Source organism: Apodemus sylvaticus, chromosome X (assembly GCF_947179515.1).
Source record: "Apodemus sylvaticus chromosome X, mApoSyl1.1, whole genome shotgun sequence".
Classification (NCBI taxonomy): Eukaryota; Metazoa; Chordata; class Mammalia; order Rodentia; family Muridae; genus Apodemus; species Apodemus sylvaticus.
The window spans coordinates 17,672,940-17,686,384 of record NC_067495.1 but is presented as its reverse complement, the minus strand read 5'-3'; the positions used below and the strand labels follow the sequence as shown (position 1 = coordinate 17,686,384).

General features: G+C 42.6%; 1 protein-coding gene across 4 annotated transcripts in view; it reads left to right on the top strand.

The window, feature by feature from the left end:
- LOC127675174 (protein FAM104A-like) overlaps positions 1–4,469 on the top strand; it is a 47,434-nt gene extending 42,965 nt beyond the window's left edge. For all 4 annotated transcript variants that reach the window (XM_052171180.1, XM_052171183.1, XM_052171181.1 and 1 more), the window contains one exon: positions 3,487–4,469. In XM_052171180.1, coding sequence (XP_052027140.1) covers positions 3,487–3,723 — 237 coding nt within the window. In that variant the 3' untranslated portion in view covers positions 3,724–4,469. The remainder of the gene's footprint in view (positions 1–3,486) is intronic.
- The last annotated feature ends 8,976 nt before the right edge of the window (positions 4,470–13,445 follow it).

Sequence of the window (13,445 nt, the reverse complement as noted above, 5' to 3'; positions counted from 1 at the left end):
TTGTACTTGAGCAGGCATTCTGAAGAGATGTTTCTAAGAGCCCTTAGGACATGCTAAGAACAGTTGTGTCAATGAAGATTTGTTCACCCTGGAAGCATTTCAGGTCTTTATATTCTGGGAAAAGAACTTGTCTTTCTGAAACTTAGGTGTAGGAAGGTGTATATGTTCATGTTACAGAGAGCAGTGTGGACAGTGAAAACACACACCTGTCAATCAAGATAAACAAATTACCACACTTGAACATTTCATTAATTCAAGAATTCCTCCCCAAGTTCATTCTCTTAGGAAGAGTGTTACAGGGTCCAGGTTTTATGACTGGGAGGACTGTTTGATTAGATTAACACTGATTGTAGGTTCAGAAAGGATTGCTGTATGTGGGAGTTGTAGACTGTCTTTGCTACTTTGAAGTATACTGAGCACTGTTCCCGAGGCCTCATTTTTAGCCGCATAGTTCATTTTTCCAATCCTTGTGTACAGGCCAGGAGGAACTGGACATAGATTTTCATTGGCATTGGGGCAGCATTCTTGGTTTAGTGACTTACAAAGGGAATCTTACTTTGTCTATAAATCATTTGCTGTAGATGAGATGGAAGTGAAGGTATCAGGAAAATGAAATATTGGTTTCCTATCTCTATAGGCTCATGTATTTAAATGCTTGATCCTCAGTTGCTAAATCTGTTTGGGAAGGATTAGGAGATGTGTGGCCTTGTTTGAGGATGGTGGGCTTTGAGGTCTCAAAGGCCCTTGCTATATCATTCCCATTTAGTTTTCTTTTTTTGCCTCATGGTTGCAACTCAAGTTCTAAACTCTCAGTATCTGTTCAAGTGCCATGTCTTCCTTTCTGCTGCCACATACCCACTGTGGTGCTCTTGGTGTCTAACATCTCTCTTGGTGTCTAACATCTCTCTTGGTGTCTAACATATCTCTGCATCTATAGGCCTTGTATAAGCTCTTCTGTAAGCTGCCTCGTCAAGGAGTCTTCACAGTACAAAGTAACTAAGGCAACATAAACATATTTTTTCAGTCAATATTACTGTTGACTTTACAAACTATACTTTAAAGTTTTCAAACTACTTGAGTGATACATACATCTCATGAGAAATCAGGGAGCTCATTCTCTATCAGCAAAACCACAATTGTATCAATCAGCCTTGTTAGCAGAACTGGCCTTCAAGACCCTACTTAATTAATAGATGTTCTTGGATTTATATTGATTAAATTTATTATTATTTTCTGTCTTTGTCTGTCCCTTACATTTTATTTTTGTCTGTCTGTCTGTGTGTCTGCCCGCCTGTCCAGCTGTCATTAGCCTGTCTACCTGTCTGTCTCTGTGCATTGGCAGGTTCTCAATACATAGGTGGGGCTGGCCTGGAACTCAGTATGTAATCCAGACTGGCCTCCAGATCCTCCTGTCTCACAGCTACGATCACAGGTATGTGCTCACATGCCCAGGAAGTAACTTCCCTCAAAATAACCATTTTGTGACTTCAGATCATCACTATTCAAGATGCTGAAGTTGTAAAACCCATCGATGAACATAGTGATGTCTCTACACACCAGATTTACAAATGTTATGTTTCAGTCAGAAATTGTAGGCTGGTAATCCACTCTTTTCTTCATAATGATCGTGAAGAATTCCTTTCTGGGCTGTGAGGTTTCCTGTAAGATCTCACAGGCAGAGTATCAAGTGGCTCAGGTTAAACTGGTTCTCTTGCTAAAGAAGAACATGACCTTGACATCCTGATCTCCTAAGTCCACCTGACTTCATAAGAGTGCTGCTCAGTCCCTGGTGTGCTGGTCTAGGTTTGAACCCAGTACTTCCTGTGTGTTAGGGGAGCTGTCTACCAATGCTACTATGTCCTCAGCCCCTTACTGACTATACTCCTCTTCATAAAATACACTCATTTTCACAACACAGAGTGCAAAACAAATATGCTGTCATTTGTGTTGATTCTTCCCCTGGATGTATTGTTCAGAATACAGTCCCTCAAAAATAAAATGAAACAGAACAGGAAATGGACATAAAGGAACCCAGAATGTGTATGGGGTGGGTTTTTTCCAATGTGATGTCTTATGTGATCTTTGAGTATTTATAAGTAAAGTATATGGTAATAGTGCTACATGTAAAAATAAGAAAATAAATAAATAAATAAATAAATAAATAAATAAATAAATAAATGTAGTGCCACATGCAGATTTTTACTGTAGGACTTATATGGGATATTCTTTCTCTAGTTTCCTCTGAGACTCCTTTCACTCATGTAGGTAGCCCTTAAATCCCTTGGCACACATTTCACAGATACCCATACACGGGTGGTTTGGGTTCAGTGTCTTTTATAGACAGTCTTTGAATGTATGAGTCTAGTTGCGTGAATGCTGCTATTTTATACTTGTGGGTGATGTACAGATCTGAGGAGCTTCACATGACCTGAGAATGGTGACACATCTTGGTTTCAGTCCTTATTAAAGCTACCTTGGGACCAATGGCCCCAGAAGCTATCAAAACCAATATTGTTCGGTATTTTAGATAAGGCTCCCTGTGATCACATCCTCCTCCTTCGATAGTCCTAAGATTAGAGAAAGACGTTGCTGTGTGTATGAATATGAGCATGTTCCTGTACCTAAAAACATGGAACCCATGGTCCCAAGCATGCTAGGAAAGCATTCTAGCACGGACTTACATTCCTGGTCAACAGAATTCCCAAATATGACTCTGTTTTGGAGATCTCACATAGTATGGCCAATATGACAGAATGAAGTAATTTCAGGAAAAGACAATTTTAAGAGGAAACACAGAAACACAATATACTAAGGCCACAAATAGACCATTGGGTGTTAGTAATCAAAAATGCTGATCTATCACTTACTATAGCTTTAATTGAAAAATGTCAAAAACATTTTAAGATATGAGAATAGTCTTGAATTGCTGTAGGAGGTGTACATCTGTCTGCTCTCACAGATACTTAGGGAAAGATCCTGTTATTTGTAGGTAAGCATGTGTGCACATATATGTGAATGGAGTGTACTCCATCATGTCTTTGCCACTTTGGCAGTTGGAATTGCATTCCATCTTGCTTGCTTTGGGCCCGATCCCTATCCCATTCTGCAGAATTGGTTGCTGCTTGATCCTGGAGGATGGGAACTTCCTTCCCTGATGCAGGTAATTGGAATGCATGTTACCAGCAGGATCAGTGAACTTGTGCAGGGATTTGTGGAAGAGAACCTCTGTTTGAATCTTCTCCCTGACACTTTCTAGGGACTGGTCTTTGGGCCAATTAGAGACCTCTTACCTGTTCTGTCAAATGAGTGCTATTAAACCCTGCTTCACCAATAGGGCAACTATTAGGAGGGAATGAGTTGCACAAATGATTGCACATTATTGACTGAAGTGAAGTCTTTTGTAGAATGTGATGCCAGTATTCTTCAAGGGGCATAGGAAATGATGACAGTATCATAATAGCCATCCTCCTTCTGTCTTTCTTCCAGTCGACAAGCAGTGATTATGAAAGGAACCAAAGCAACTTCAATAACCCCAATCGTGAGAGAGTGCCAGAGAGCAGCTTAAACCAGAATACTGCTGAACTAGACTCCAATGCCCCTGGGTTCTCCCAAGAGGAGGACTATGAAGTGTGCCAAGACCAAGATCCTTACTCCCACATTAACAACATCTTGAAGGAGGCTCATTTCTACAGCCTCCAGCAGAGAGGACACTCTCCGACATGAAGGCCTAGGCATCCTCCTTTACTGTTTATAAAAATCAATGGCATTCACGCAAAGCAGTCTTGGCTTTTGTCTGTATTTTCAGTAAGAGGTTAATGGGCACTGTATTCTTTTGTTGTTTTGCTTCACCACTGCAATCTGAAAGGATCATTTATGACAGTTGGATATGTTTTCTGTCATGTCTGATGTCCTATTCATGTTAAAATAGCAGTATGAGGACTTCTCCTGAGACTGAATGGATTACATGTCTAATTCAGGTTAGTTTCCAAGTTGCTCAATTAGGGTGTACATGTTAAATGTTGTTTTAAAATGTGATTTCCTTATGTTTTTCCTTGAAATGTAAAAGAACAAACTATCAGAAGCCAACAGCAAATCAGTAATGAGCATTGGGAAAGAGGGGAAATGTGGGTAGCTTGCTCTCATTCTGATATGAACATGGGCTGATCCTCAGAAGGGAAATTTCTACAGATATCATCTACCTATACTGGTGCAAACATCAGCCCACGTAGGCTGTGAACTTGAAGCCTGTGTCTAGTAACTGCATTCTTTGTATTTCAGTGGAGAAGCATTCTTCCTTTAATGCTCCTGTGTGTGCTCTTAAGACTTGTGTCAAACTCTTATAATTCAGAGAAGTGCATAGCAATGCTGTAGCTTAAGTACAAAAATTGGATATTTACTGCTTCTGTGTTGTCTCTTACAGTTCCATCTATTATGTCTAATGTTGATAAAATCTAAGCTATTGCAAACGATATCTGACTTGAGAGGTATTGTAAAGCTGGGTGGGTGACTGTCCATTGTCTAATGAATCATTCATGGGAAAGAGAGCATTTCAAGTCATCAAAATCCATACAAAGGTGTGGGGTTGGGAGGGCCAGTAGAAGATTGCTTGCCTAGCCTGTGGCATAGCCTCAGAATGTTATCAGCACAGTTAATGTGGCTTGTGATGGGTGAACTGAATTACCATTAGAAGAAACTGGCAGTGCTCTTTAGTGATCAATCTGTCCTGGTGGCTAGTCATGTTGAACTGCCAGCCCAGCCTGTGGATTGTCTTGTGTAATGCCCATATTTTCTTCCTGATCAAAGAACCGAAGGCATCATACCTTGTGCCCTGTGGTTGTGAAGCCTATAACTGGTTGTTCCATTTACTGAGAAATGAATTGCCTTCTTTGCTAAGCACAGTCTCTACAAATGAACTTTATGATCTTCAAATATTTGTAATTACCAGTAACTCCAAAGTTGGAGAGTCAGGTCTTCATGAGAAGATGTGGGCCTTGGCAGGAGACAATGAACAGATTCCCGGGTAACATTTTCTCTGTAGCAGTAAAGTGAACAACAAAAGAATAAAGGAGGAGAAGCTATCTAAAATCTGAACCTACATACACATAACACAGTCCATAAGCACATGACAGGGGGGATCTGCAGTAGGCATTATACCATGTGTAGGAACCACAGTCACAAAGGTGAGATGTTTTGGTGGGTAAACATGCCCAACAAAGTAGCCTGACAGCCTGTGTACTATCCCTAGTATCCATGTAATAGAAGATTATCTGTCTCCAGAAAGTGGTCCTCTGCCCTCTTAAAGAAGGATATATTCATATTCTCTCTGTCTTTCTCTTCTCTTCCCCTCTCCATTTCTCTCTCTCTCTCTCTCTCTCTCTCTCTCTCTCTCTCTCTCTCTCTCTCTCCAATCTCTCTCTCTTTTTCTCTCTCCCCCTCTCTCCCTCCCCCCCCCTCTCTCTATATATATATATACATCCATCGCTGTCCCTCCTCTCCCCTCCCCTCCCTCCCCTTCTCTCTCCTCTCCTTCCATCTAGCTAAGGCTGACCTCGAACTATCTATGAAGACCAGGATAGCGCTGACCACAAGGAAGTCAGCCTGCCTTTGCCTCCCCTATGCTAGCATGGAATGCTCGTGTCATTTTGTCTGACCTTTCTTTCCTTTTTTTCCCCCTGAGACAGGGTTTCTCTGTGTAGCCCTTGTTGTCCTGGAACTCACTTTGTAGACCAGGCTGGCCTCGAACTTAGAAATCCGCCTGCCTCTGCCTCCCAAGTGCTGGGATAAAAGGCATGTGCCACCACTGCCTGGCTTGTCTGGCCTTTCTTAAAATATATTTCTTTCTTTCTTTCTTTTTTTTTAAATGGGTATTACCATGTGAGCATGCTGCAAGTCTACTGCCTCTGTACCTCCAGCTTGCCTTAAACTCATACAAATCTGCCTCCTTCAACACTGTAAATCTCTTGTCTTAGTAAATATAATATGTCATCCCCTTACTGTCTTGTAGAACTCCTTTAATTTATAAACAGGCTCTGTCCTAAAAGATCTCACTAGTGATTGGAGAGATCGAACCTCACCCATCACAACTGTCTCTCCTGTAAAGTACACGTTCTTTTTTAGTATAGCATGGGAAAGAAGTGATCCTCTTCCACTGAAGAATTAAATACATGGAACAAGGAAAGATGTTTCACTAAGTGTGACCCAGCATTTTTTGTGCAGGGAGTAAGGACCTAACTTACCTCTAAGAACAACCGACTATGTGCTATGACCCCATCACTTCCATTCCTAACCCCTTGATATAGAAGTAGGGCAAGCTTTGCAAGTTACAGGCAGCAAGGGGACCTTGCATCCAGTCTATTACCTGCCTAATGAGGTTCTGAAGAGGGTGGCAGGAATCTACGATGAGCTTAAGGCACTAAAGTGTTGAGTAGTAAGCACAGGACTTGAAAACCAAGTATTTCCCAGTTTGTCCGAGCTGCATATCCTCTACCTCAAATTGGCGTTTTTAGCCATAGCAGGATTAATTCTAGCAGCTAGAGCTGGAAGTGCCCATTCATTCTCACTGTGCATCTTGGCCGTATTTGAGCTCAGTGATTCAGTCACAAGTATGAATACACTCCATAGACCTTAGAACCTAAGGAACTTTCTCTTTCCCCCCTCTCACTTGTCACTCTTCTTTTCTCTCTCACATCTGTACCCTGCCCATTCTTTCTCTCCATCCCCTTTCTCTCACCACTCTCCTTCCCTTCCTCCCCCATCTCCTTGTCAAGAAATCTGACCTGGATTCCCCATTCTTCTGATGGCCTTACATACACAGTTACTACTTGATCCAAGGGGCCTTTCAGCACCCTAGCTATGAAGTCCTTGTCTTTTCATGACCACAGATAAGAGGTATGGCTTGACTCAGGGTAAACAAGAATGAATTTTAGAGTCCAACTGTCTGGTGGTCATGTAGCCACTGAATGACAACTTGACAATCCTAAGGAGCTGATGATTTGCTTTTGTGCCTCTATTTCTCCCAGAATGCCATAGCACATACATAACTGTAGAGTGCCTCAGTTGTCCTTTGTGAATTTGACACTCAGTCAGTGACAGATGACACTGGTTTCACTTGTGATTTTTGCTTGAGAAGAGTGAGAGTCACCTGCATGATGTATATCACAATCCTTGTGATGTGTTTTCTTCTTCCCTGTACATCAGCCCTGCTGCAGATTAGCATATTCATCAGACCATTTCCTCTGGGGAAGCATTCTCTATCTACCTGACCACAAGACAGAACAGACTGAAGCAAAGGTCACTTTGGGCTCTTACCAAACCCTAGATGTTGAAGGATTTTCTGAGCTCTTGTCTCATCCTCTACATCATCATTATGTGCCTGTTTCCCATGAGAGCAGTGTAATAGTGTTGCTTGTGTCTCCACCAGTAAGGCAGCTGACTCTGACTACAGATGGTTAATTCCTCTGCATCTTGGCACAAATTTTGGGAACCGTGGTCAGGATGATTTCTGAAAGGAATAAATAGTCATATGGACCAAAACTGCAAGTGGAAAGGAAGCATTCTTCCCTACATGGGCTTCTCAGACATGTTGGTTTGTATAGTTTAAGTTTCCTTAAGAGATTGTGATAGTGACCAGGTGCATAAATAGTACACAACTTCTTGACTTTGAGGGAGGTCCATTACTGGTACAATCATGACTGCCTGGCTATTACCACATGTGTCATCACTGTATTTTTGCACACTGAGTTTTCCTGTGAGGGACAATATAAGAATTAGTTGTGAGTTCTCAACCCCCCATGGGACATACCAGGTAAATGAAGCTTAAGATGCAGAGGAGACGATTGATACCATCTCCTGGTAGAAAGATTACTGTTCAATTCTTCGCTTGAAAGAGAAAGGGGTCCATGTGCTTGTCTTCAAACAGAAGTAATACACAGGCCTGCACGTATAAGCCTATAATCTCAGCTCTCTGCATTACTGAGCCAGGAGGAACACAAACTCAAATCCATAGCTAGAGAGTAAGTTCTAGGACAGCCAGTGTCCTGTTTGGAGCATTTGTGTCAAAAGAAAAAGTCTAAAAAGAAGGATGGAAACATATCTTAGTAGTAGCCTATTCCATACCCCATATAGACAAAGGTAAACATATGCAAATAAATGAAATCACTTTATGATGCCCAAAGCTGGATTGGAAGATACGACCTCTGTATTCATCTCTCAGGAGTCAATGTAAGTATGACACCAGACTGGCTTTTTCTTTCCTGCTAGTGCAAGGATACATGGCGGTGAAATAGTGCACAGAGACAATGAGCTGGTAAGTTACTCTCCTACTGAAACTGTATACGTGCAACCATAAGCCTTGGTGATAACCTCTTTACCAAGGATTGTTGTGCTGGTAACTTTAAGACCTAACTGGGCCATGACCTTGGCCACCACTCTTCTTAAGCATGGTCAGTCTTGAGTCTCCTTTATGTCCCACAGGCCCTCACTGTTGATGTGGACTTGAGACATCCGTGGTCACTTCTCAGCTCTGTGTGTGGCCTCAGGTCCAATTACTGAAGTGGGAACAGTGCCTTGCATTGACTGGCAGCATCCAGCCATGAAGGGGACTGTGTGCACTATGGTACTGTTGTGGTTACATTTCAGTCCTTAGCTATGCCCCATAGTGCTCTGCAGGTGCACCCTAGGACATTGTAAGGTGTGTTTGCTTAGAGCTGCAGACTGATGGTAGCACATTTTTCCAGAGTCCATGCATCTAGATATGTCAAAGACACAGTCTGAAACTCTTGCCATGTGGACATCATCAGAGGGAAGGTGAATCAGGAAGGAATTAGCCTAGTTAGCCTCCAACTTGAACCCTAATTTCAAAAGACAGACATACACACCAGGTGTGAAGTCCAAAAACTGACAAAGCAGCTGCTTTGGCACAAGGGCAATGGTACTTCACAGTGAACCATAAAATCACTGGAAGCACATTTCAAGGGTATTCAACTGGGGTCCAGAGACATGCTTTATCTGTTTTCATGGATAAAGTCATTTGGTTGAAACAGTCTGTTGCAGAGACTCTACAGAGGTAAAATGTGGTCTTGCATTGTGTGGAGCCACTGAAGATCAATTTTTCAAATATTTTCTCAAGAGTTTAAAGAAGACTGCTCAGATGTAATGAAGTAGGGAGTTTCCCTTCCGCCCTCCTCTATTAGTCAGAATAGCCTCATTCCTGTTGAGAAAAGTATAGATTTGGTAGATAATATTGAATCAAGTAGTATGTATTCCCTGACATGGGGAGACCCTTGTTTACAACATTGAGCTCAAGAACTTAGATGCCTTGGTAGTTTTTAAGGACAGGCAGATTGATATGAGCATGCCACTCCTCTAGGCACTTGGAAGGCCAAGACAGGACCAGAAGTGAGAGGCAGGCTTAGGCTGCATGATAAGATTCAGACCAGTTGGCAAATAGTGTACACATGTAGTTTGTACCTGAGAATGGATAATAGGTCTCTCTCTCTCTCTCTCTCTCTCTCTCTCTCTCTCTCTCTCTCTCTCTCTCTCTCTCTTCCCTCCCCCCCTCCCTCAGATGCATACATAGAGACATAGTGTCTCTCCCTCCCTACCCCTCTCCCTCAGATGCACACATAGAAACATAGTTTCTCTCTCTCTCTTTCTCCCTCAGATATACACATAGAGACATAGTCTCTCTCTCTCTCTCTCCCTCCCCCCCTCCCTCAGATGCACACATAGAGACATAGTGTCTCTCCCTCCCTACCCCTCTCCCTCAGATGCACACATAGAAACATAGTTTCTCTCTCTCTCTTTCTCCCTCAGATATACACATAGAGACATAGTCTCTCTCTCTCTCTCTCTCTCTCTCTCTCTCTCTCTCTCTCTCTCTGTCTGTCTCTTACACACACACACACACACACACACACACACACACACACTCACATCCATGCATATACAGTAAACACAGTGACCAATTCCTGTAATACCCTAGGGTGCTGAGGTAGGAAAGTGACTATACTTCTGAAAGGATTTTATGCTATAAAGTGAGTTTCAGCCCAGCTAAACTAAAAGTAAGACCTGAACTAAAAATTAAAAAGAAATAGCCTAAGAGAATAAAGGATAATAAATTAATAAAAATTGTTGGATAATAATCTATCTTTTCTGACCACAGAACTTAGCTGAGCACATATTCATGCTTTAAAATTGGAGTAGCTTCCATGGGTGTTGGAGCAGTTGGCTTACTTACGTGAAGCAATTGAAGGTCACCCGCTTACTCCTCAAGGCCACAGAAATTCCATTCTCTAACTCAGAGATTGCTTGCTAGCACTGCACTTCCATGACAGGGTTATAGCTGTTGAAGGAAGAGAACAGTGTTTCATCAGCTATGGTTCCTGCACTAAGGGGTACAAGACTGAGGTGAGAATCTGCTTCCACACTGTTTCCATTAAATGATGGCTCAGCTATGTGACACACTATTTTATTTTCCTTTTGCCTTTTTCTTCTCAGTTTAGCCCAACTATCTAACCTGGGATTAGCATTGTGGGATGCCTCAAGGCGTAGTTTTCAATGATCTTTTCTGCTCACTAGTGATATCCAGTGCCTCAACCCTGAGGAGGGATATGTCTGTGCCAAGAGGGTTCAAATGTATAGTACCTGTCGTGCCCAGAAGTCTTTTCTGTCACATGGCTTATGTCCCTTTCTACAGGTCTCCAAGTGAAGATCTCAGTCCTCTCCAACTTGTAGATTTCAACCATGATCTTAATACCCCATTAGCTATATACAACTCTCTAACTTGCTCTTATTTCTTTGGTCCACTCTCAACACCATGATCCCTATAAAGTTCTCTCTTAGATGCCCAATGTAGAATTTGCCCCCTAAGCTTCAGCTTTACTATTGTCCCAACAGCCTGTTTCAGATTGAGTACATACTTCTATAGAAACATTAGGTAGAATGCATTCTCATCAATAGTGCAAAATAGAAGTGTCAGTAAAGGGATGTCTGGAGGGAACTGGGATCCTCTTAGCTGCCACACAAGCCTAGCCACTGCTTTAAAGGTAATATGTCCAAATCCTTACCCTTTCCCCAAAAGGTATGCCTTATCTATCAGGGTCAAGGACTACCATTTTGGGCTCATCTGGTACCACCCTGCTCTGAACCTCAGATCCTTTAACCACGCTGATCTTTTACCCAGAAGTCTGTAATCTGCATTATTATAGCAGAGGACTGCAATGTCCTCCTATGAGTTGTATATAACTAATGGGGTATTAAGATCATGGCTGAAATCTACAAGTTGGAGAGGACTGATAAGAACATTGTCTTAGGAGCCTTTCAGGTATCCTGGGCTTGCTTGGTTTGGTTCCTGTGGTATCTGATCCTGAGACACAATGTATTTTTGTTTATGCATCCAGTCTAAAGGCAAATAAATACTTATTTGTGGGTGCAACAATGGCCTTGCCCAACTCTTTACCCTCCAGAAAAAAAGGGATGTATGTGAACTCACAACTCTGGCCTTAGTGCACTTGAAAGTTTCCAATTAATATCATGTACTGAGTACAGGAAGGCATGTGAGAGACCTGACCAGAAGGCTAGTCTCCAGTGTGGATTAGAGGCTGTCACACAGCAGGGATGATGGTATCAGCAGCCTTCCACAAAGATGAACTTTCACATGGGCACCACCACAAGGAAATGGGCCACCTTTCCAAATATCATACAGTAGGGATGAGAACAGAGTCCTCTGCATCCCTTGTTCCTACTCAATAAAACATGCCTCTCTCAGTTGAAGGTGATAACATGTGAGACTCTCAGGGTTTGACAGACTGATGTGTTATTGTGTGGATACCTGTCTGACAGACTGGACCTCGCATGCCTGGTAAGAAGGGTTCCTTTGCAGTACAGAGATAATGTGTGTGGACAGATCCATACCTTGGAGAAAGACAAGTTGGCATTTGAGTAATAAGTTGGTTTCCTCTAAAAGCATTGCCTCCAGGAAAGAGCCAGAGAAGCACATGTTGAGTGATAAAGGTTTGTAGAAGATTTTGAATATCTTGAGGAGAAGCGCTTGATCATAGGGAAGACCTACAAGAGAAAACCATTGTGCTGTGGCTCCCCTTTCACTAGGCACCGTGAAACTATACATGATCCTTCTGACAATGGCTCCTGTGTGCAGTTGCCAGTGAAATGGAAGGGACAGGTACTGGAGTCATGCGAGGGACCTTGTTCAGTGACTACATGAAAAAGCAAAAGCAATGTTGAGAGCAGGTTTAAGTGGGCAGTGGTGCATTTTCTTATGACTTTTGATGGACACTGTGGGACCCCCCCCTTCCCTCCCTTCCTCTGTCTCTTTCTTTGATCGTCTCTTCGTGTTCTTTCTTCTGTCTACACCAGATGGTTTGCTCTTGGATCTCAGCATTTCTGCCTCGGGGAGAAAGGTCAACAGTGCCTGACATAGAGTTATTGAGGACACTGCATGCTTTGTCAGCTCCTTCTTGTTGCTATCTGTGGGCAGAGATGTGACTCCTAGGTTCCCATCCATAAGTGACAGCAAGACTTTGCCCTCCAGACTTTGCCCTCTGTGGCAGCTGTTTCCCATCCCCAGGTCATCTAGTCCCTCTTTTGTTTTACTCACAGTGTTTCACCTTCCCTTCTTTCCTATGGGTAAGGAGACTCCTTTGGGTGACACAGCAGTTTGCAGCAATCAGCCATGCCATGGGGAAGCAGTTCAGAGTCACAAGTTGAAAGGACAATGAACCTTAGTTGCAGAATGTAAAAAATGAACTTCAGTCAAAAATAAAGACCAAAATAATCTTTACAGTCCAAATGATGGGTGGCTCAAGGAACTTACAAGGTGAAAGAGATACCATATCAAATTGAGGACCAGTAGACAGCTCTCAGTGCCATATCAGGAAATGCCTGACCAACAACTAATTTCGGGATTGGTTACTTTCAGGCTTTTGCCTAATATCACATGTTGGTACCCAGGAAGGAGCCACCTCAGAGTCAAAATCTGTCAGTATCCTTCCATTCTTATCACAGAAGGAGATTTGCTTATGATCTGTACATGTCATGGAAGAGTTCACACAGGTAACTGAGAGATTCTAGGAGAGTATGCGAGCCAATGATCAGTAAGGTGAGAAGTCAGATGGGCGAGCTTCTGGAGGACAACTCCTTGTAAGCTCATAAAATCCTGCCCTGCAAATATATGGGAGCACCATGATGAAGAATGGCTATCATTGTCAACACATTGCAGTAGAGTTGCCTCTGAGAGTTGGGGGAGGGGGAGAGGAACACATGAGAGTCAATGTGATTTGCCTTGTGATGATACCTTCCTCATGAGCTGTCAGATGAGAGAATACTGCAGTTGTGCCAGAGATGCTGTTGATGTACACTGCCCTACATGTATAGCTACATGTATCTTCTCATGTAACCCTCAGAAGAAGCCTGGGAGGTGGCCCCAC